Source organism: Micromys minutus (genome assembly GCF_963924665.1).
Source record: "Micromys minutus genome assembly, chromosome: 13".
NCBI classification, from domain to species: Eukaryota; Metazoa; Chordata; class Mammalia; order Rodentia; family Muridae; genus Micromys; species Micromys minutus.
The window spans coordinates 8989370-9014417 of record NC_137982.1 but is presented as its reverse complement, the minus strand read 5'-3'; the positions used below and the strand labels follow the sequence as shown (position 1 = coordinate 9014417).

The window sequence follows — 25048 nt, the reverse complement described above, 5'->3', positions numbered from 1 at the left end:
GGGGCCTGAGGTCCCGAGCTGGGCTGGAGTTTGGGGCGGGACAGGGGCGGGGCTTGGGTCCGGTGAGGGGTGCAGGGCGGGGCGTGGGCTGCGGCGCTCTAGCAGAGCGTCCGGCCGAACACTGCCGAGGCCCGAGCCCACCCGAGTGTGCCCGAGCCGTCTGCCCCCGCCCGGGGCGATGGAGCAGGAACCCGGCGGGGCCGCCGCTGCGCTCCTGCGGCAGAAGAGGGCGGCGCTGCGGCGCAGGGGGTGCAGCTTTGAGAGTCCCAGGTACCGTTGCCCCGGAGGGGTGCAGCCTCTAGGGGCGGGAGAGGGGGAGTAGGCCACGTGGGGGGTGGCGATGTGAGGGGACAGAGCGTGGCGAGGCCGTGGCGTGGGAGGAAGTCGGCGCAGAGCGGGGTAGAGCGGCCGGGCCACACAGAGGGAGTGCCCAGCGGGAGGGCTGGGGACCTGTGTCCGGCCAGCAGGTGCTGTAGATGTCCGAAACCTGGGCCCTATGACAGGCCCTGCACGCCATGGTTCAGAGAGGTCTTGGACTGTGGAGAACGCGACTTGCCAGTTTCTAAATGCTCAAGGACAAGGTCGGAATCCCTAAGCCCCCAAAAGAACACCCTTTAGGCTCCTCTTGCTCTCTATCATCCGTCCTCGCACCCCGGGTGCCTGGACACCTGCTGCCTGTGGCCCCGCCCATCTGTGGTTGGGGTGGGGGCACCCTGCATAGTTCCTAGGTCCTTTCTCTTCCCCAGGTTGTCCGTGCCCCTCCTGGACTTACCTACCTTAACTGGCGCCCTCCCGAGGAGCCAGCCTGGCCTTAGGTGAAGCTCGGCTGCTGCCGGACACACCCTTCCCTTTGCGGCTGATGCCAATGCCTATGCCCTGCCTACTCCCACCTCCAAGGCATTCCTTGTAACTTGAAATGGGTCCTGCTTCCAGGTGGACTCCTTCCTTTCAGGAAGACTTCAACACCACCATCCCGGCCAGATTTTCATCAGTGTTCTGTAAGAATGGCCTTAGGGTGGGTATCCGTTTCCCCTAGCCTACTGCTGCTTGCATCCATGAGGAGTTTTTCATTGCCATAGCATGGGTAGGGACAAGGAGAAGAAAAAGATGTGGGACTCTAACCTCCACTGAGGTGGAAAAGAGAATTCAGTTGCTAAGGCGCAAAACAAACCAGCCAAGATCCTTAAAGGAAGATGTGATGCCCTCAATTGGCCTTTCTCAGACTCAGTCCTTGACACACTCACTGCTCCAGAAGTTCTGATGTTGTGTGGTGAGGACAGATACCAAGACTGCCCTAGCTCCTGCTCCATCACCACAGCTGGCTCAGGTCTGGCCCATCACAAAATCTGAAGGGCTAGTCACTCCTCCCTCAGGCTGGAGAACTGCTCATCAACTCTTTTTGAAAGTCTTTCTTGAACTCTAGGCTTAGCTTTATGTGATCAGCACCTAGGCATCTACCGAGAAGGTTCTAGATATTTGTGTGGTGGCCTGAGTGGAACATTTCCCTTAGATAGAAGACCCAGGCAGCTAACACTCTCTGTGGCTTGAGCATGAAGAATAGGAAGAGGTATACCGAGAGACTGGAGCAAAGAGAATCTCTCAGGTCTGAGGCAGAGTGCTTAGGACAGCGCTGCTACAGGACTTCCAGAGATGAAGGGTGGTTCTGTAATGCGGCCCATGATGTTCGGGAGCCACAGACACCTGTGGCTGTGGAATACTTTGCTAAGACACGTGAGTGTTGAGTTGTGCTTAGCCTTCAGTGTGTAACCACCTTGATCCCAGCACTACCACCTCGGCCACATTTGCATCAACATTAACCAGCTTTCTCAGGCTCAGTCCTTGACACACCTGCTCCAGCAGTTCTGATAAGAGCCTGAGAAATGAGTACCATAGTGGACGGTGCTGGCATAGAAATTAGATTTCCTTCCCCTTTGTCTTCCGAACCAGAATCTTTAAGGGCTAAAATGACTTTCAAGCCTCCAGGTGGCTTTGTTCTCTGATACACTTAACATTATCTTGTGGCCTGTAAAATAATTAGGATTAGGGTTTGTGTGTGTGTGTGTGTGTGTGTGTGTGTGTGTCTTTTAAAAATAATTTATCAAATGAAATTTGAAAATACAAGAAAAATAAAAACAGGATAAGTAAATTATTTTGATGGTGGTGTTGGTGACAGTGTTTTATTGTTTTTGTTTGATTGGTTTTGAGACAGGTGTCATATAGCCCTGGTTGGCCTGAAATTCACTATGTAAACCAGGCTGGCCTTGAGCTCACAGAGACCTTCCTGCTTCTGCCCCTCAAATTCTGGGATTAAAGGCCACCACACCCAATGGATAGTTTACTGATTCATAATTCTACTATAGGCATAATTGGCCTTTCCTCCGTGAATATTTATCATTTTAACTGACTTTTCACTCAGCACATCATAAACACTGTAAGAAATCCTTTCATATTCCTTAAGAAAAATTTTTAGTTGCTGTGTGATCTCCTACTATATGGATGTATAGCTATTTTTAGCCTGTCTTTTACCATTTTCACTTTTCCTAGGATGCATTTCATCTATGTGTAGTCACTTCTGTGTAAAGACATTAGTGTCCATAAGATAAAATCATAAAAATGATGGGAAATGGGTCAGGATAAAGGGGTCTCTTAAGTCTTCTGAAGCATGATTCCAGAGAGCTCCCCTGGGCGTAATCATTACATTTGCCAAAGTGATGCCTTGCTTTAATTTGAATTTCTTTATTTGGTAATGAAGTTTTTCTCATAAATCATATTTGTTACTTATTTTAAGATATTTGTAAACGTGATCATCATTTTCCTTTGGAATATTTATCCTTTCCTTATAGAATTGAAGCTCTTTCTATTTATTAAGAGGAATTTGGGAGTAAATATATGGCAGATATTTTTTTCCAGTTAATTATTTGCCTTTTCACTTTCTGTGTGGTGGTTTTCCAGTATGTGTGTGTGTGTGTGTGTGTGTGTGTGTGTGTATGTGTGTGTATGTGTGTGTGTATGTGTGTTGACTCTTGTCTTGAACTTTAGATTTACTGATTTCTTCCTCTTGTGTATGCTCATGTAAAAGAATCCCTTAACTTAAAATAGATAAATATTCATCTACAATTTCTCTATGTTTAATTGAATTTTAAAGTTAGAATATAAAGTAATTCTCCATTATCTTTGTTGTTCTTAAAACAACTTCCTTAATTCAGTAATCCGAATGACCTCACGATTCTGGCCAGGTATTAGAACCTCTTTATACATCTCAACCGATTGGGTGCATGACTCCTTATACGAACCTCATTGATCCACAGACCTGCAGCTGTCTGAGAGCTTGTCAGCTTCTTTTGAAACACAACCAGGAGGGAAGGGCTTGCCACATCTGTGTGCCTCAGTTACTTCTCATGGCCAATGTTATCAAGTTTAAATGTTCTTGCCTCATGATTAGGCCCTTTGAGAATGAGTTTGAACCATATTTACCTAATCATCCTATCTTTGTGTGTGTGTCCACGTGAATGTGCACTTCTGCAACATTAACAGTTGGCACTTCTCTTTGCTACATATTCTCTGTTGGTTCTGATATATGATGTGCAAACACAACAAGCTAAGGAACAAGAAATAGCTCAGGCACTGGGCATCAGGCTGGTAGTGATGAGAAAGACTAGCTTTGTATACTTGGAGGCATCAGAGAAGACACCCATTCTGTTAAACAACTTGCCCTGAATGTGTTCACCATGATTTTATAGACGGGAGTATAGGATGGTATCCATGCACAAGGACCTGGTCTTTTTCAATCAAGCACGTGAACTTAAGAAAGTTCCTTAGCCCTCGATAAATCTTGGTTAACACATTTTCTTAAGTGACCTGTATCAATGTGAGCTGTCAGTGACCTAACATGTGCAAAGTGCTCCTTCCAGGAGTGTGGGAAGCATTGGGACTGACAATGTGGACAGAGTGATTACCTTTCTGATGAAAGTTTTGAGCCACATCTACTTTGGGTACGACACTACTAGGCAGGTACATTGTATTTTAAGATTCTGTTGCTTTTTTTTTTTTTGCCCCCACTTCTAACCATCAAGAAAGACAAGTAATGGACTTGTGTTATGTTGACGATTAGTCGCTTGCTGAGCCGTGTCACTTGGACTCCGACAGTTCATGGAGGCAGCGCTCTGGGTGAACTGCACCATTAGCAGGTTACTTATCAGGGTTGAGTTTACCAAGTGCATTTTTTTTGTGCTTTGAGAACTTTATATAATGTATTTTGATCATATTCTCCTCCTGCTCTTCTCAACGACCCCTCCCCAGCCCCTCCCACTTTGAAAACTGGTCCTCCATGGTAATATAAGAAACTTTTCTCCAGCAACCTCTGTAGCTGGCCACCTAGATTCTTCATGTTCTGTATAAGGTCAGGGAATCTTTAATTTATTTATTTACTTACTTATTTGTTTATTTCCATTAATTAAGTTGTTTATCACTTTACATCCCAATTGCAGCCCCTCCCCCATCCTTTCCCAGTCCCACCCTCACAACCCCCTCTTCTCTCAGTCCCACCCTCACAACCCCCTCTTCTCCCAGTCCCACCCTCACAACCTCCTCTCTCCCTTCCCTCCTCCCCTTCTCCTCAGAGAAGGGTACCAGCCTTCGTGGGACATCAGGTTGCAGCAGGACTAGGCTCATCCTCTCCCACTGAGGCCAGACAACGCAGCCTAGCTAGAGAAAAGGGATCCAAAGGCATGGAACAGAGTTAGAGTCAGAGACAGCCCCCGCTCCAATTGTTTGGGGACCCATATGAAGACCAAGCTGCACATACGTGTGTGTGTGTGTGTGTGTGTGTGTGTGTGTGTGTGTAGTGGTAGATTCAGCAGCAGCAGCAGCAATCCACATTGTTCTTTTAAGTCAGGCTCTCTCATTTGCCAGTCACCAGTTAGGATTGGTTAGCTGACCAGTGAGGCCTAGGAACTTTCCACCTGTCTCCATCTTCTCAGCACTTACAAGCACATGCTACCTCATACAGCCTTTCTGTATGGATTCTGGGCATTTAACGATGGTCCTCATGCTAATACAACAAGCACTTTACCAATTCAAGTCATTTCTCTAGGCCTAATTTAAAGCACTTTATTAGTGAGCAACTTTGTTGCTTTCCTATGAGCTTTGCTGAAGCCTGCCTCATCCTTGCAGCCCATCACTCATATTTCTGTCTATGCAGCCACTTTCCGTGCCAGAGTCATTTCTATGGTCTGAATTCAAGGTGAAAGATGATAGCTTAGATTAGGTGGTTCTCACTACTGGCTATTCAACTATAATCACCACTGAAATCTTCTACTTCATTCAGGACTAATAACTCACCATCATCATTTCTGATAAGCATACATCCATGCCTCATGAACACATTTTAAAATATCATCAAAGACTATGAATGGCAAGCAAAAGAGAAGCTTTGGTTCATGCCGTTGCATAATGCTGGGTAGGATCAAGCTTTGGGAGTAGGTGGTCTAGGCATTTCAATGATGTCATCCTAGTCTTCATTTTCCTAGTTTGCTTTCTATTGTTGTGATAAATACCATGACCCAAAGCACCATGGGATAAAAATGGTTTATCTTACATTTTTACATCATAGTCCAACATTGAAAGAAGTTGGGATAGGAACTTAGAAGCAGAAACTAAAGTAGAGACCATGGAAAAATGGTGCTTACTGGCTCACTTCTAAGGGCTTTCTCAGCCTTCTTTTTAATACAGTCCAGGACCACCTTCCCAGGGCTTGATACCACTCACAGTGGGCTGGCCCTCACACATCAATCATTAGTCAAGAAAGCATCCCATTTGTAGGCAAATATGATGAAAGAATTTTCTCAACTGAGGGTTGTGTCAAGTTGACAAAAGCTAACCAGCTCAACTTTATTCTCAAAATAGGCAAAGAAAGTTAACTATTATCGTTTTCCTTTCTATTCCAGAAAGATACTATTTTATTCTCAGTAAATATCTAGAGTGACCTTCACTGGCTAGGGAACATTCTTGAACCAAATGGTCAGACCCGGATCATGTACTCAACTCAGAACTGATGGGTAAATAATTTCCATTCATAGAAACCAGGAGGTAGTGACTTCCTAGGGGAAATCAAGCATTCTTTTTCAGAAGGAAGTTGACCATAGTGCTGTTAGATATAGGAAGCCTTCGCAAAATCCAGGTGTCATGGTGCTGTCCATAGCCTTGGTGGGGTTGGTGCTATGACTTAGTTCTTGTTCTAAAAGACTGTCTTAACCCCGTGGTTACATTAGAGTTGCTGAGTGTAGCCACAGTGTCTGCAGAGCCCCCACTAGACAGAAGAGTTGGAATTATGAGTGGAAAACATATTTTGTCCTTTTCCAAATATTGCTCCGTACATGATGGGCTCCTCATTAGTCATGCAGAAAGCCCACGTCTTCTAGAACAAATCTGATGCCAAGACAAACGCTTTCTTGTCCTGTTGCTTTTCAGGCCAAACTGGGTTCTGAAATGAGCAGTTATCTATTATGCACACAGTCGCCTTCTCTTCTTCCATATGTGCCTTCTGACTTTGGGGGTTTGCTGTTTTATAGGAGCCTTCTGGATTGGGGGTGGTTTTGTTAGTGAACAGTTCAATGGCGCTGCCTTTGTAGTCTTTAGTTCCTCTGCATTACGTCATTATCCTTTTGTTTGTGTCAAGGCTTTAAGTATTTAGTCATAAATAAATCTGCTACTAACAGTTTTCTTTTGGATAAACAGCAGTCTTCTTAGGAAAGACTAGGAAAAGCCATCTTGCATTGGGCCAACATAATGGGCTCCGAGGGCCAACAGAAGAAAATTAATTTTCATATCGTATCTGTTCTCCTAAGGGCAAGGGAAGCAAAACCAACCTTCATTATTCACTAAGATTTTAAATTAATGCAAACCAACTTCCTTTCTTGGAGGAAGACAATAGTTAAATTAGTTTTGCTGTAGAAGGTTAATATGAGAAATTAGGTTTGGTCGTCTGGTTTCCAGGACTGAAGATCTGAAGAAAGATGAAGGCTGACAGACAGTGCTGTCGGCAGACTGGAGAACAGTCCTCTAAAGCAAGCCTTGCTGGGAAACACTAAAGCAGTGTTTATACTATGGGGGCAGCAGCAGGAGTGGGGTGACGTGGGGTGAGGGACACATCTGGTTGTCCCTAAACCTTAGGGTCTGAGAGGACAGAGCAGATAGGAGCCTGACTCCAAACGAGGCTTAAGTAGAAAACTCTCCTCTGTGGGGCCACTTGCTGGCAGAAACTGTTTAGAGTACATTATTAGTAATTTGTAGTCAACAGGAATGTGTTCTCACAGTTCCCAAGGCTGTAAAATCCAAACTTAGGTCAGCACTCGATTTTGTGACTGATGAGTGCTTGTTTCTCAGAGACAGAGCCTTCTAGAAGTGTGGTCACATGCTAGAGACCTAACTGAAGCCAATAAGCGTTGCCTCTTTTAGGAGTTGCACCAGGAGAGCTCTCGTGCCTGACTAAGCCCCCAAGGGTCCTCTCTCCATACTAATCAGACCACTGTTCCACTTCAACACGTGACCTGGGAGGACTCAGGAGAGGCACACAAACATTCAGAAAGACAAAAGCTGAGAGAGAAAAGTGTCTACCAGAACTTTATCAGAACACTGTGAATCATTAGAGGGAACCATGTTAACCTGTGTTTCTGAGTTGGAAAACTATCTAGACTATGCATTTCTTTCAGTGAAACGTTGCAGGTTGCTTCTTTGGGGGAACAACCAGTGCGTAAAATTAAATACGAAATTATCATTTTTTTTCCTAGTGGCCATACTGTTGAAAACAAAAATAAATGAAACTGACTTGACTCTTTTATTCGACCCAGTATGTCAAAAGCATTAGCATTTTAACATGTAACAAATATTCTAAAATACCAAGATAGTTTACCTTTTTTCAGTCAAAATCTAATGTGCATTTTAACCTAGAGCACATCTCAGTTCAGAGCAGTAACCTTTAGTGCAGTTTTTTTATTTAACATTTTGTTTATTTCGTGTGGAGTTGTGTGCATGCATGTGCACAGCACAGTGTGCAGACATGTGCAAGTCAGAGAATGACTGGGGACTCGTTGGTTCTCTCCCTTCTATCAAGTAGATCCTAGGGCTCAAACTCAGGTCGTTGAACTTGACAGCTGATCCCTTTACCACCCCACCTCCATCTCCCTGCCCTGCCCACTAGCTCACCAGCCCTGTGTGCTTGGTGTTTGCCTTATAAGATGATGCAGAGATGGATCTTTGGGTAATAAGTGTTTGAAAGAATGTAGCAAGGTTTTGGTTTTAGTTTGACCTTTCATTTGATTAAGAATTATTGGAATAAAGGTTAAAAATGTGGAGCTAAGGGATAACAGAGACATTAGGACACTATTGTATAAGGAATACATAAAATGATTGAAAAGTTTTCAGAAGATCGTAAGGAAAAAAAATATATGGCTGAAGAGATCATTCAGTAGAAAAAGTACTTGCTGTGCAGCTGTGAGGCCTCACATTTAGATCTCTAGTCCTCCGGGGGTATGCTGGCCTACCTCCAACCCAGCTAGCCAAACTGTCCTGTGGAGGAACCCTGCCTCAGTAGATAAGGTGGAGAGCAATCAAAGACATCCAACATCAGTCTTGACCTCCACATTTACACATGTATGCACACACCCATACACATACGTGTGCCCCATAAATGTAGACAATAATGTCTGCATCACATGTATATAATTAATATACACACATAAGTAAAAAGTCATAAATAGTTTATGCAAAGAGGACTGTTATTGTTTTTTTTTTTTTTTAAATCAAACCAAATCATCTTAGAAGTAACCACTGAGTGTGACCTCTTGTGCATCATTGCTGGCCTTTGACAAGACTGTTTTTGTCTAAGGGAGGAGATAATGACAGGAGATGGTGGGAAACAACCACTAGTCACCTCTGCAGGGGTGGCAGGCTGTGTTAGAAAACTCATGCTTTGTTTATGTTGACTTGTTTTTTCCCCCCTTTTGTAAAGATATTTATACTTTACTTTTTATATATTCCAGTAAAGGGAAAGGATTTTGGGGAAAGGGTTTCATCTGTTAGGGAGAGAGAAGAGAGAGAGAGAGAGAGAGAGAGAGAGAGAGAGAGAGAGAGAGAGAGAGAGAGAGACAGAGACAGAGACAGAGAGACAGAGAGGAGAAGAAAAGAGATAAATGAAAAATTCACAAAGGAGATAATGGTGGCCTTTCCACATTGAAAGAGTGTCATATGAAAAAGGAATGGGGCTGACTGGGTGTGTAGCCCTAAGCTCTATCTACCATCACAGTAGGCATGAGGCTAATAAAGCAGAGTGAACTCGGCGTGTGAAGGGCTCCCTAACACCCAGTGCCCCCCCCACCCAAACTAGAGTGACTTTAAGATGTGGTTCCGTTTCTATCATTGGACACGTTAGTGCATTGCCAGCTAGACCCGGATTTTTCAGCCATTTTACCTTTTCGGCACACTTTAGGATCACAGTTTTCAACAGACATCTTAACACAATGTCAGGCAAGTTATCAAGTTCGAGAACAAAGTGTGCTCCCTCACAGTGACCTGGGAAGTCTGTCATGTACTGTGGTCTGGTTGTCCTATAGCATTTCTTCCTGCTAGGGAAGTACTTAGTGCTTGAAGAAAAGTTTCTCTTCTAGTCCAGGGCTGCACCCCTATGTGTTCCAGTGTCTCTCCCTGCTGCTCATGGAATTCGAACATTGTCCCAATTAGAAGAAACCTGAACCCTGTCCTACCCCACATAGTTCCACTTCATGGCAAGAAACTAGTAGGGAAGGAACTGGAGCTAGAGGGCAGGATAGAAAGTTCTCCAAGAATGTATAAGCTTCTGGATTTGAATTCCTAACACCAGAAACACCGAGTAGTATAGAAAGCTAAGTCAGAGGTTGAAAACTTCTGCTGCTGCTGGCTCTAACTACAGAGCCTCACTGCCCACTCTGCCTGGGTCTTCACCACTGCCAGCACAGCTTCAGAAAACTCTGGAATCAGAAAGCAGCCACGTCTAGATCCACAGACCCTCTTTGCCCTCTGCAGAACAAAATGCTGCCTCTCTCTCTCATTCTGTCTGGCTTCCTTCCAGAGCCTCTCTGAAACGCCCCTGATCTGTAGAATCCAAATCATGCCTGAGCTCTCACCACAGAAAACGGGGACACTGCAGTTTGACCTCTTGCAATGTAAGGAAGAGGGCATGGAGCGAGTCATACCACAGAGTGATGGAGGCAGCATCTCTCCCGGGCACTTAGAAAGCCAGTTGTACCCCAGATTCAGATGGGCAGCTGACTAGGGCTCTGTAGGCATACAAAGATGGCATGGCACAGATGGGACTGAGCACACAAGTCCCTGCCTTGTCTTTTTGAGCAGAGAGAGGCGCTGCCAGGCTGTCAGTCTATCCTCACGTCTCTGCCACTCAATAAGCCTGGACCGATGTGCCGCAGGTGGACTGTCTCTGCTCCATGCATCCGCCTCGGTCCTCACAAAGCAGCTCCCTGTCAAGTGACTAGAGAGATAGTGGAGCCGCCTGACCAAAGGCGTGGCTAATCTCTTCAAAGAGTTTCGAAAGGCCCAAGCTTCCTGGCATGGTTTCCCTCCTCCAAGTGGAATTTTCTGTGTTCTTGGCATCTACCTAGGTATTGGTTCGTTGGACAAATTGCTCACACAGTCTCTCTGTGTGCTAGGTATGTGGAAATGTTGTGAACAGGCAGATTGGGTTCCTTCCCTTATGGAGCTGACATCCTAGTACCATGAGATAGACCACATGCTGGTAAGCTTGACCAGAACAGTTCATCATCATGAAACATAAAAAGTCTTTCAGATAAGGAGTAAGTAACTGTAGTGGGTGTTGAGGAATTTGACTGAGGTCCGTGGATGCTTCATCCACTGCTGCTACAGCTAGCTCCTTAGGGAATATTGTTCACTTGATGGCTGTCAGCCCAGACATCCAAAGCTTGGTTTGAAGCTGGGCACAAATCCTGATTGACGTACGGTAAGGTTTTCCTCCGTGAATGGTCAGCACAAGCAAGTGTGTGAGATCACGGATGCTTATGGGTAAGTGTGCCTCCCTGTAGTTCCTCGGGCTCTGACTGAGGGTTCTCTATCACCACAGAACTTACAGAATGTCTCTATATATTAAGGGAATTTATTGTGAGGACTTACAGTCTGTAGTCCAACTAACCCAGCAACAGGCACCTGTGAATGGGAAGTCCAAGGATTTAGTTGTTGCTCAGTCCCACAAAGCTAGTTGTTTAAGCTGGTCTTCTGTAGAAATAGATTCCAACAGATGTGCAAATGCAAGTAATAGAAGGAAGAATCTTCCTTCTTCCAATGTCCTTACTTGAGCCTTCAGCAGAAGGTATGGCCCAGATTAAAGGTGTGTACCACCACGCCTGGATCCAACCTTGCTTTATCCCAGGCTGACCTTGAACTCAGAGATCTGCTTGTGCCAGTCTCCTGAAACTAAAGGTGTGTATTACCTTTCCTGGGCCTAAGATTTTTAATGGCCACTATGCCTCAAGATCTCCATGTCAAGATCCAGGTCAGAAACCTGTCTTCCAGCCACAAGATCTGGATCACAGGTGTGATCTCCATTTCTGGATTGTAGTTCATTCCAGCTGTAATCAAGGTGACAAACTAGGAAGAGGCACCACAGGCTCTAAATGAAACATGGCTGACAAGCCGTGATGAGTGTGGCAAGGCATGTGCCAGGCTGAAGGGCAGAGCTGGGCTTTCTGTGCTGTCACACCTACCTCCTGCCAGTGGAGATGCCTCCTGTGCTGCAGTTACCGTTTTCTGTGGTGTCAAATTGTCTTCATCATGAGGTCTTGCCAGGCCTGGCCATGCCTTTCTAGCTGTGAATACCATCTGAATGAAGAGAACAGTCCAGAATATCACTGAATAAATGGTGGGTAGGTTTGAAAATAGCATATCTGACCCTCTGTCCATGTTTCTATTGATATCCTCCTCCCTATCCACATAAAGCAGCCAGCCCCATCACAGAGAGTCTCTGGAGATCTTCCATGACTGCTGGTCCTTTTTTTTGGGGGGGGGGGTGGATTCACATGAACTTTTATTCACAACCTTTCAGGAAGTTCAGATTTAAGCTGCACTCATCCTTCACTTAGCTTTTTCTCAGGTGAAGTTACTTCCCTCATTGGCCAAGTGGGCAGTGTAAAGAAGATGCCTACTAGCCAATCTTGCCTGGGCCACCTGCCAGTCCTTGGTCCTTTAAGTTAAACGTGAGCAGGTTAGGTCTGAAAAAAACCACTCTTGCTTATTTCTGTCACATTAGTAAGATGGGAAATTTTCTTGTCTCTCCCTTGTTCACACATACCAGCAAAGGCCATTCTCTTACTTTTGATAAATTTTCTTTTATTGAACAATTTTGCCTATTTCTGCGAGTTCTTCCCATTTCCTAAGAAGTCCTTGGAGTGGATATTTTACATAAACAATAAAGACAAATTGTGCCCCAGGGATAAGGAAACCTACTTTTTAAAATTAAAAGTTAAGAAAAGAAATGAATGAGCAGGTGAAAATGAACAGTGACAAGACAGAATCTAAACGGTGTGGAGGAGAATCGAAGCACAAAAGTGAACTCGTGGGTAAAGTTAGGTCAAAATGCAAATGGTGACTTTCAAAGAGATACTATTGTCAGGTCTTTAAAATATTTAAGGGGATAGAAAATAGTGTGTTGGAATGTTGTCAATATTATAAAATTAAAAAGCTAAGATAAAATATATTTTTATCTCTTTCTGTAACATTCCATGTTCGGTACATATCTGTATTGATGTGTAAGATTGATGATATGAATAGAAAAATAAATACAGTACATGACAACAATAGCCCCAGCATATTGGAGAGCCCCAGCACTTCTGTCAGGTAAAGATCAGAGATTCTGCCAAGTAAACCAAACTGTTAGCTAAAGAGAATGTCATCAATGCTCTTCAGTCTTCAAGTGGCCTTAGAACCTTCTACACTTCTGTGTTCTCCACATCTGCCTCTACCTTCTCAACATATCTCCACCATCCACAGGGCACCTCCTCACACCTGCAGCTGCCTTGCCTACTTGCCAGAGAGCTCTGAGCACTGGAGTGTCACATCACTGCCAGCTATAGCTGTCCTGGCTAGTTTTATGTCAACTTGACACAAGCTAGAGTCATTAGGGAAAATAAATTTTCAATTGAGAAAATACCTGCATAAGATTGCCTGTAGGCAAGTTTGTAGGGAGTTTTTTAAAGTAGTGATTGATGTGGGAAGGTCCAGGCTGTAGGTAGTGTGCCCTGGGCAGGTGATCTTGGAGTGTATAATAAAGCAGGCTAAGCAAGACAGTAAATAGCACTCCTCCAATGCCTCTGTATCAGTTCTTGCCTTGATTCCTGCCTTGGGTGATGGATTATAAGATGAAATAAACCCTTTCCTTCCCAAGTTATTTTTTAGACATCATGCTTGTCACAGAATTAAGAGCATCAATAGATATAGGATTTGGTACCAGGAGTAGAGTATTGATATAACAGAATGACAGTGTTTTAGGAAGGACTGTAAAAAGTTTGAAGTTTGGGCTGGGGAAGCCATTGAGTGTTCAGAGCTAAATGAACCTCTATATACACTTAAAAGATAATGCAGAGGAACTTTGCTGTGGAATTTCAGAGGGAAGTTGAAGAGTTGTTTAAAGACTATAGGGGACATTTGATACTTTGTGTTAGAAAGTAGGGGCTTAAGAGTCAGTTGTAATTAACAAGAGCAAGCACAGTTGAAACCGAAGCCTTTGCTTTATGGGTTAGCTGGAGCTGAGAAATCAGCGGTGATTAGGAAGAGACCAGCACTATCTAGGATCATAAATTTGTGGTCCAGACAGGGCAGGGCTGCATCTCATGCTGACAGCTGAACTTGGTAATATGTAAGAGTCTTATAGCTGATACTGCTTTTGAAGGCATGAAGGGTCATGGAGAGCAGCTGAAACTTAGTGCTGAGAGAGGCCATTGGTGAAAATATAGCCTTAGTTACAGTTGAAGCTCCAGAACTGATAGTCATGGAGAGAAGGGGAAGCTTGGCATCATGTAACAGGCTTAAAGTCCCTTACAAGAGCCCAGGAGGGGCTATTGGTAAAAATACATCCTAATTGCCATAGAGACCTCCACATTTTGGAGATAGCAGTACCATGGTACAACCGTGGTTCAAAGATGACAGCAACATTGGGGTGGAGCTTGCCTGAATGTACTGTGGATGGCAGAGCTAGAGAAATGGAGTTATCCCAAGGATGTTGGTAGCCCAGAGGATCCTGAGTGAGTCCCAGACCTCAAACACTGATATTCACACTATTCACACTGTTGAAGATTGTGACTGTCCTGTTTCTTCACTCTTGAATTAAGACGGTATTTAACTTATTTTTTTTTTTTTATTATACTGGATTTCACAATTAAGAGACTTAAATTTTAGAGATTTTAGAGTTTTGAAGAGACTTTGGAGTTTCAGAGAGATTTTAGATATTTTAAAGAGACTATGGATATTTTAGAGATGCTTGAACTTTGAAAGACTGGATATTTTAAGAAACTGAGTTTGAAAGTAATTTTTGTTTTGTTCTGCTTTGTTTTGTTTTATTTTTGGTATGGCCTCACTATATAGTTCTGGCTGTTCTGAAACACATTATGTAGACTAGGCTAGCCTCACACTCACAGAGATCCCTCCTGCCTCTGCCTCCAAAGTGCAAGGATTAAAGACATGTGCCACTATGCCTGGTTAAAGTATTAAGAATTTAAACACTGTAGGACTTTAAAAGTTATATTATGTTTATATTGTGATATTATTATGAGATTGTGGGAATTAACATAAAAGGAAAGGTTGTTGTTTAATAATGCATTGGTGTGTCTGGTGTGTCTAGTTTTATGTCAACTTGACACAAGCTAGAATCATTTGGGTAGAGGCACTCCATTGAAAAGAATGCCTCTGTAAGATTTTCGTGGAGGCAAGTTTGTAGTGCAAGTTCATAATTAGTGACTGATATGAGAAAGTCTAGCCATTGTGGGCAGAGTCGTTCCTGGGCTGGTGGTCCTGGGTTCTAAAATGAAAGTGGGCTGACCAAGCCATGAGGAGTAAGCTAGTAGGCAGCACTCCTCCATGGCCTCTGCAACAGCTCCTGCCTGCATTTCTACCCTGACTTCCCTGGGCAATGGACTGTAACCTGTAAGAAGAAGTAAACACTTTTCTCCCCAAGTTGCTTTTGGTAATAGTGTTCTGTCACAGCTACAAAAACTCTAATAAGAAAGTGGTCCCCAGCCAAGGACTGACGATGCAGGATAATGATCACTCAGCTCCTTATCTCAGATAGAGAAAACTTTAAGGCACCATTTCTCCTTGAGTAGTACTGTCTGAAACAGAAAATGAGTCACATGTGGAACTTAACAGTTTCTACTAGCCACATTAAAAGGAATCCTAGGGCTGGGGAAATGGCTCAGTCAATAAAATATATGCAAAAATAAGGACCTGAGGTCAGATTTCCAGTACCCATGTAAGAAGCCAGGTGAGCATGGCAGAGCATACCTGTAATCCTATCTCTGTGAGGCAGAGACAGGATGATTCCAGGACTTTTTGGTTATTGAGTCTTGCCAAATCACTGAGGTCCAGGTTAAGTGAAAGATTCTGTCTCAAAGCACAAGGTAGAGAGTAACAAAGGAAGATACTCAATGTTAACCTCTGGACTGCACATGTCCATACATATATATGAACACAGAGAATTCAACATGTAATCAGTGTAGGAAATTATCAGTGAGATGTTTGTGTGTATCAGTTGTGCTAAGTCTTCCAGAAGCACTGAATGCAAACTTTACACCTATACAGCCTCCGTTGCACTGTCCCCATGTCAGCTGTTCAGCAGCCAGCCATATGTGGTCAAAGGGACCACCAAGATGAGCAACACAGCTTCAGCCAGCTGTCCCTTTATAGGACTTGAACCTGAAGCCTCATTCAATTTCCTGCTGCTCCTCCAACCCTTGTTGGGTTTGGAGAGCACATTGTCAGCCTTTGGCATGCAAGTTTAATCTTTGTAATGGAAAGAAACCTCAAGTGTCGAAAAGAAAGTGTGCCTCTTGTTTTGAAGCTATGCCTGTTTGTTTATTTATTTGTTTGTTTATTGTTTCAGTGCTAGAGCAACAACAAACTCTGGTGACTTAGGCAGGGCTGGCTTGAGCAGAGGGTTACTTGCAGTGCAAGCATGCAGACCAAGTTTACATTTACTGAATCCATTATAGTGTGTGCCTGTAACCCCATTACTGGGAAGGCAGAGATGGGAGGGTCCTTGGATCTTCCTGGCCATCCAGTGTAGGCATTCAGTGAGCTTGAAGCATACAGTGTAGGGACTGAGGGATGGATTAGCAGTTAAGAGTGTTTACTGTTTTTGCAGAGAACCTGGGTTTGGTGCCCAGCATCCAGCACATGATGGCTCGCAAATGCAGCCACTAGTTATTCACATGGTGCCCATATATACATGCAGGTAAATCAGCTATACACATAAGTAACTCTTTAAAGGGGGTATATAGAGCAACTGAGGAAGATACCTGGTGTCAACCTATGGCATCCACACAATCCTGTACATATCTAAACGCATACACCTACACATACATACACCATGCACATGTGCACAAGAATTGTTCATGTACCAGGATAGCTCTTTACCTTTTGCCACAGGTGAGAGCTTGAGCCTTCGAGTCTGCTTAGCTGCTGTAAGGTAAACAGGGGAGGCTAGTGGACTTGACAGTCAGTTGTACAGCAGGTGACTTCTCTAACCCAGAAAAGGTGATGGGGAGAGCTGGGTCACCCTTTACAAAGAAGGAACACCAGAGGGTCTTAGCAAGAGAATGGTCCAAGGGACAAGAGGAGCACAGGTGGATGTGGATTCCATCTGCATTAGGCATAGATCTAGAATGACTTTTTTAAAAATCATGCCTCAGTCTGAGACCTCCTTAGCACCTTCTGGAGTGGCTCTGAGTGGACAATGCCTGTCTGATTCCAAATAACCAGAGGAGGTGCTTCTCTAGGCCTTCAGGCATGTAGCTTCCAGTGTAGACCACCTCACAGGTGACACTACCCTCTAGTCCTCCTGCCTGCTCCCTTGTCACGGTCTTTCCAGAAAAATTCAGGTTAAAATGTGCCTCTTGACCAAATGCTATTAAGGATTGCTCTTTTTCTTTCAAAGAGATTATAAAAAAATGGCTTATTTTGAACCAAACATGAGTGACCATGGCCCCAGAACAAGGCTTCAAGGTACCTGAGTGACGTTTTCTCGCTCCTTCTTTTTATTTTTTTATTTCCCAGTAATTGGATTCAATTGTCTTTCACTTGAGGTTGAGGCAAGCGAAGATGCTGCTAATTGAAATATTTCCAATCAGAAAGAACATGGCTGCTGCCTTCCTAGCAGACCAGCCCCTCCTTCCCAGAACTGTCTGTCCCATCTTCTTCTGTGTGCCTTCAGAGAAAGAACAGACACATCTCAGGAGTGCCCTTCTCACTGAATGGGCAATCCATTTGTCACGTCAACAAGCATGTGCTGTTTATATACTAGATACTATTACTCCCGAAGAGGGTTTCAGTTCCGTGTCTCCCTAGTTCTGCTTTCAGTCTTGAGTCTTTTGATGGTTAGTCACAGCTTTAAAACTTTTCTAGATTCATCAAATTTATATATACAAATGTCTTCCCTGAATATATGTCTATGTACCCTTTGTGTGCCTGGTTCAGAAGAAGGCATTAGATTTCCTAAATTGACAAATGGTTGTGAGCCACCATGTGGGTGCTAGGAATAGAACCAAGGTCCTCTGCAAGAGTAGTGAGTGCTCTTAACCACAAAGCCATTTCTTTATCCCTCAAGGCTCTTTAAATTTGACATTAAATGGACCAAGAGTGCTACTGGACACAGAATGGTGGCATTAATTCCCACCATTGCTAGTCTCACAAAGCATTGTAGATTTAGCTTTCCTTGCTCAGTCAGTATTGCCTTTTGTATAAATGAGCTAAAAATGGTGATATTTTTAAATGCCCACTGGATTTTTAGATATAAAATGTTTATTACCATAAGAAAGTACTGTTGGCTGGGTGACCTTATAAAAGAAATGTGGTTTATTTTGGTTCTCAGTTCCAGTCAATAGTGGATTGAATAGGTATGGCTCTCATAGATTCATGTGTTTGAATGCTTGGCCCATAGGGAGTGGCACTATTAGGAGGCAAGGCCTTATTGAAGGAAGTGTTTCACTGTGGGAGCAGGCTTTGAGGTCTTGTCTGCTCAAATTCTACCCAGTGTGGAACATAATCCCCTTCTGCTGCCTTCAGATCAAGATGTAGAACTCTCAACTCTTTCTTCAGCACCATGTCTGCCTACATACTGCCATGCTTCCTGCCATGATGATAGTTGACTAAACTTCTGAAACTGTAAGCCATCCCCAGTTAAATGGTTTTCTCTTATAAGAGTTGTCATGGTTATGGTGTCTCTTCACAGCAATGGAAACCCTAACTAAGACACAAGTAAAGTAGGAAGGGGGGCTGGAGGGATGGCTCAGCAGTTACAAGCACTGGCTGCTCTTCCAGAGGTCCTGAGTTCAATTCCCAGCAACCACATGGTGGCTCACACCCATCTGTAATGGGATCCGATGCCCTCTTCTGGTGTGTATGAAGAGAGTAACAGTGCACACCCATAAGTAGATAGATAGATAGATAGATAGATAGATAGATAGATAGATAGATAGATAGATAGATAGATAGATAGATCTTTAAAAAAATAAAGTAGGAAGGCCACATGGTGATAATTTTATTTCTGGAAGAAGTCTGAGATTATACAAGGTGTGTGTGCGTGTGAGTATGTATACATGTACCTTTGAGCTTGCTCCCAACCAACATCAATGACCTCATCTAATCCTAACCACTTCCTAAAGGTTCTGCCTTTGCATGCTACAGTTAGAACATAGTCTCATTCTTAATGGGGGATTACATTCTTAATACTCACAGTGGGCATTATATTTCAATGTACCAACCTTTCAAGAACACTCAGATCATATCCAAATCATAGAAAGATCCTTTTGACTTATCTTTATGGTGATGTGATCAGTTGAGGGGTATGTTGGGATTTGGACTGATCCCAGGCAGTTCCTTTATATACAGGTGGCTTAGAAACACTACAAACAGGTCATGATGTAGCCTCACTTTGCACCTGAGGGATTACTATGCCTTGTTGTCCTCCTGAACCAATAGGCTATCATCCTTGGGCTGTGGTGAGACTGCCCTCTTCTCTGATTCTCAGCACTATAACCCTCTCCTTCTCTCAGCACAGCACCTCAGCCTCCAGGCCCACTGATGGATCCGCTGACCAAGGGGTCCTGTGGGAGTCAGCTGGCACAAACCCTCCTCTGGAAAGCGAAGTCATCTCTCTCTTTCGGCATCCAGCGCCTTCAGACTTGGCCAACAAAAGATCCTGAACTAGAGTCCCAGGTCAACCTGTAAGTAAGTAAGAGAGGAGTGTCTTGTTGTGGCCCTTATTTGGCATCTCTTTACATGGGGTAGGGGCCTTGGGAGAATGTTCTGCTTCTGAGATGTCTTCCTTACATATTTGGCAGTACTCAGTGGGTGTCTCCTTTAGCCAAGCCTGTATCAAGCATGATGAGAGTGGCCCCATCCCTGCCTTAGGGGACTTATAACTCATATGTAGATAGCCCCTCACATGTATTGTTGCAAAGGAGAGTTCTAACAGGCTAGGGAAAGTACCGTGAAATGGGTTGTCTTGATTCAGTAACTATAGGAAATGTTTCTGTGTATCTGCAGCATCCTTGTGTAGAAAGGAAGTTATCTTCTTTAACCATCAGTATCAGATCGTGTGTAGAAAGAAAAAAATAACTTCAACACAGAAGAAATGTCAATGCTAACTGTAAAATACCTAATACATCAGGAGACTTTTAAGTGCTTTGGGGTTGTCCCATGCTTCCCTGTATGTTCCCGCACCCAAGGCCTTTGTCATAGGATGTGATAGCTTTTTAGGTGAAGGTTTAGTGAAGTTATTACAGGAAAGGGAAGCTTAGTTCTTCATGGCAATCAGTGACATTAAGGTACAACTACATGACTGGCTTCAAGACAGAGAGATGTTTGGTCCATCCAATATGTAATTGTCAGGTTTACTGTACCTAGTACATTAGGGCAGACAGGAGCAGGCAGAAGGGCATGGCTCAGAATCATCCAGGAAGCCTAAGAAACAACTTAGGTTCAAGATCCACCCCCAGGACTCTGTGGACCTAGAGGGGATGAAAGGAGACATTTTCAGGTACCTGCCTCCAAGGAACTCCCAACATATCCAAGGAACTAGAGGAGCAAGCTATGGGGGAAAATATCAGAAACTGTTAATTGGAAAGTGAGTGTTGGGGGATGGGGATGAATGAACTCAGCCTTGTGGGAGGAGCTGAGTCAGGCAGGAGATGGGCACCAAGACTACTTTGAACATTGGCAAATACACAGAAAAGGTTAACATCCAGGAGAGTGCATTCCAGCATTGTCAACAGATGGTAAATCAGCCATTGTCAACCTGTGTGCAAGACAGTCACCTATGGAAAATCTACAAAAGTTTCCATTGTCCCTCCAAGTTTAGATGTCTAGAATTGGTCACAAGCTCCAGAAGATTCTCATTTATGACCAACATTAAGACAACTGTAACCACCCTGATGAGATAGGCATAGATCAATCCTGAAGAGCCGCTGCAGGCCCAGATGAAGAATTTGAGCCCACTGCTAGGCGGTTAGGAGCCATTGATAGCTTTGAGAATCTTTAGAGGAAATATGAAAGACAATATGTACAGAATACTTCCTGATTGCCAGTTCCTAGTGTATCCTAAGGGAAACTGGTCTGAGTCACTACTGCCGTTCAATGCCACTCCCATACCACCCAATTTGCCTCTTTGGCAATAGAAAATTCATTATCACCTCTATTGAAGTGGAACTTTAAGTTGTACACAGTTCACCCAGGACCTCAGATACCAACAGTGTCCAAAGAAATAGGGCCGGACCTCCTGCCCTCATTGTTCTATAAGGGCAGGGAATTTGACACACAGGTCATAGGTAATCCAAGACTGTCCAGCAACACAGCTCAGATAAGTTAGTAAGCAAGCAGGGCCTGAAAGGTCGCCTTTGTAAACTACAAGTTCCACAATACACTGTGCAGTAACATATGAAGGGGTGGGTCAAGGCAGTTGGACAGTCAGAAAACTAAATGAAATAGTCACCCAAGCTGGTGGCCTCAGGGGTAGGGGTTGAGAGGGTTGGCTAATATGGTAAGGGGCAGGACCTATTTGGAGTTGAGATGTTGACTGCTACCTAGTGGACCACATTGCTGGTGGTGTGGCTGGACTCCCCTGGGAAGTGTTAGGAGGAAGGTTAGGGTGGACCTGAATATGTATGGGTGGCAAGGAGGTGAACCTCAGAGTTCTGACTCTGGCATCAGGGCCCTAAGATGTGATAACACAGAGCCTAAGATAGAGCCAACCCGAGAGCATGAGGCAAGTGCTATCGAGATGAAGAGGTTACCATGTATATATAGACATAGGGCTTACTTAGAAAAGACTTGGGGAATGTGAAATGGACCTTAAAAAGCAGTGGGACCCCCAGTTTTGCTCTTCAGTAGATGTAAATAGGCAGAGGTGCATGGGGGTGTCCTAGGAAGCACTGTCAGCATTGGTAAGGCTCAGGCAGGGTGATCCTGGAGTGTGTTGGAGGAATGTTGTGTTCTAGCTAGATCAGTTGTCAAAGAGTAATAGGAGTCTGCAAGTCAGACAGGGACTCACTGGGAGACAGTGAGTGAGTTTTAGGAGCACTGTGAGGCTCTGAGTGGGTCTTGAGGAGAGCAAGTGATTGTTTAAGGTGTGTGTGGGGGGGGTGGTGTGTGTGAGCGAGAGAGGGGAGGGACTAGTCACATCCCAAGTGTGTTCAAACAGGAAGTCAGAAGGCTGGTAAAAGATGGACTTGAGGGGGCTGTCAGTTAATTTAAGTCACAGAAACCCAACTCAAGATTAGCTTAAGCAGGAAAGGGGGTAGAAAGCTTCACACAGCCAGGCTGGTGACAGCAGCAAGTCTGACTTCTGGATGATGAGATTTGAGGACTGCAGCGCTGTTGTCAGGGTGGCTTTCCTTTACTCTCCCACCCCCACCTCCCCCCTCACCCCAGCTCTACCTCCTTTGCCCATGCGTTCTCACCTGATACCTGCCATGTGACCCCAGGCAGTCCAGACTATCTTTATAGCTTTGTGACTCAGGGGAGAACATTTCTCTCTAGTTAGAAGACTCTGGGGAAGGGTTCTACTTATCCAGCCTGGGTCACAGGTTCTTTCTGGTCTCCTAGGGAGTGTCCCTCATCAAGGGTCAATGTGATAGGCTTGGTAAGCAGAACAGCCTTGGAGAAGAAGAAAAGGAGTGGCCAGGAGGCAAAAGGACAGGATGCAACTAGGTCATGAAAGCCAGTGGCTGATGAGAGGCAGTATAGCTCACCACAAATATAACTGGGGAGGCTTCGTCAAAAACGTAGATGTGGTAACTGTTTACTGATAATTCCTAGAGGTAGGAGCCAGGTATCTGAGTGAAGGTGACAAGTGCATCAGAAGTATTAGCAGTGAGAACTGGTTGACTATGATGATCAGGAAGCCATGACACATCTCTGAGAAGCAAGGCATGCTGGGAATGGAGGGGTGCAACTTTCTGGGGTTCTTCACTTTTTCAGTCTATGACTAATGAGACCATGAGGTAAAATTTATTCACAGAGGTGTTATAGCTCAATCTATGTGGAGACAACACAGGAAGCTGTCAGAAGGATGGCCATTCTGGGCTGTGCTTTCTAAAGGGATGTCAGTCACGAGGGGAGAAGTTGGATTTGGATGCCCTGTCTGTTTGTCAAGTAGTCTTTCCCACCGGGGTAACAGCCCACTTCCGAGAAGTCTGTAATTCAGACGCAGTTCTCTCCCAGGACCCAGTGTTAGTTTACCTTTGATCTTTTGAGGAAATTTTCCAGGTATTTCTAAGTGTATCATCAATACATACTACTGAGCAATTTTTTTATTTGCAGGCATTAAAAAATAGCTTTCAAAAGCTTTGCAAGACCACACATGTTCCTAATGAAAAGCCATTTTATCTTAAAACACAGTGCTGAGTGGTAAGCTTGTGGTTTACAGATAGGTACATTCTATTCCCTTGCTTTTGTGTTTTTGTGGGAAAGAGGATGCAGGAGATGGCCCTAAACTGAGTGACTAGACAAGCTCCACAAGACTCCTCGAGTGGCCCCTCCCTCTCTTGGATTTGCTGCTGCTGCTGGGACTTGTTCTTTGTCTCCTGTTTCCATTCGAGGGAAAAACCCACCTGAGTCTTCTGGAGATTGGTCTAGAGGCCTGTCTATCTGTCCCCTGTGGGCGCTTGACAGTCATGAGACAGCAGCTCTCCTGGCCACCACCGAGCAACCATCTGTCCCTCTCCATGTGCATCTCTCCCCTAGGGTTGATCAGAGTCTGATCTTGAGGGGAAGCAGAAGGAGCCTGTTTGGCTGTAGAACTTGGCCTATTTTTTGCCAGCAAAACACTGACAACAAGGAAATTTGCATTTTTCTACCCGCCTGACTCCTGTCACTCCCTTTCTGACAGCAGTCATGGAGAAGAGAAAGGCCAGGGTGGTTTCGAGCCAGCTTTCTCTTGGGTCTTATTCAATTGCCTTTTCTGCATTGCCCTGCACATTCAAGTACCCACTAATATTTGTGAGCTGACAGTGAAGAGGAAACAAGGAGGCCAGTTGAGGGACTTCATAACAATGCAGGTCGGGGCTAAAAGAAACAAGAGACACAGTGGAAATAACAGAGGGACAACAGGGGTCCACAGGCATATGCTGATGCCTTATTTGTAGTAGTAAAATACCAGAGGACAAGAAACCAGAGTAGTGGCTAGATAAAATAGGACACTTTGATTCAGTGGGGTACTGCACAGTTATAATAATGCAGGAGCCTTATTGGATTAGCAAATGCCACCAAGGTTCACCAAGTCAAACTGCAACAAGGTTAGAGGAGAGTGGTGTGTGCACTTGTGACTTGTTTTCCATGGAGACTCAGCCTAGGACACTGGACACTCGACAGCAAAATCCTTGCATTGTATGGGCATAATTTGCTTAGAACTTACATATCTCCTCCCCTGTTTATCATATCAGCCTGACACCACTCATAAACCCTATGGAAATGCTGTGTAAATATGTGCTGAATGAGAAAGAGATCTGTACATGTTCAGTACTGACGCTGAGACAGTTTGGGGTAGGGATCGTAGACATTTTCAACCCACATTTGATTGAATCCACAGGTGCGAACCTGTAAGTGCAGAAGCTGGTGATCGTGTGCTGCCTTTTATGTTAGAAGGAGGAAAGAGTGGGCTGGCAGATAGTTTAGTGGGTAAAGCATGTGCCACACAAGGGTAGTTCAGAGGTAACCATGGTGGCTTGCCTATAATCCCCATACTCACGAAGTGGAAACAAACAGTTCCCGGACAAACTGGCTAAAATGGCCAAATCAGTGAGCTCTGGGTACCTAATGTCAGCCTCTGGCCTCCATAAGCATGCCCACACACATGTACTCACACATGTGCCTGCATCCATACACATGTGAACTTGTACATGCACTACCCAGGCAGAACAAGAGGTGGGAGGACAGGCGGAATTGCTCCGTGTGTAAAGTTTTTCTGTGCAAGCCTGGCAGCACATGGATTTCATCCCCAGGACCCACATAAAAATGGAAGAAGCAAAAGAAGTCCACGAAGTTCTGTCTGGCCTCCACACAGTGTCCCCCTCAAACATACCAAAACACACAGCCATGATAAATTAGGAGGAAGCAGAAGAAGGCGGATTTGTATTTCTCTTCTTTGTGAATATGGACAGCAGTGTGTCTGGCAATAAGATGAGAAGCCATCCGTGTTGCTGTGAGCAGGGCAGGTGGGGCGGGAGAAGGGGGGTTTTTCCGCTCACATCTGTGTGCTGCTGAGATTTGAAGGAGATGCGTGCAC

At 44.5% G+C, this 25048-nt stretch overlaps 1 protein-coding gene across 1 annotated transcript in view; it reads left to right on the top strand.

The window, feature by feature from the left end:
• Window positions 1–169: 169 nt before the first annotated feature.
• GARNL3 (GTPase activating Rap/RanGAP domain like 3) overlaps window positions 170–25048 on the top strand; it is a 132718-nt gene continuing 107839 nt past the window's right edge. The window contains exons 1-2 of the mRNA XM_080927048.1: window positions 170–270; window positions 19320–19490. Of these exons, the coding sequence (XP_080783174.1) occupies window positions 179–270; window positions 19320–19490 (263 nt within the window). The 5' untranslated portion in view covers window positions 170–178. The remainder of the gene's footprint in view (window positions 271–19319; window positions 19491–25048) is intronic.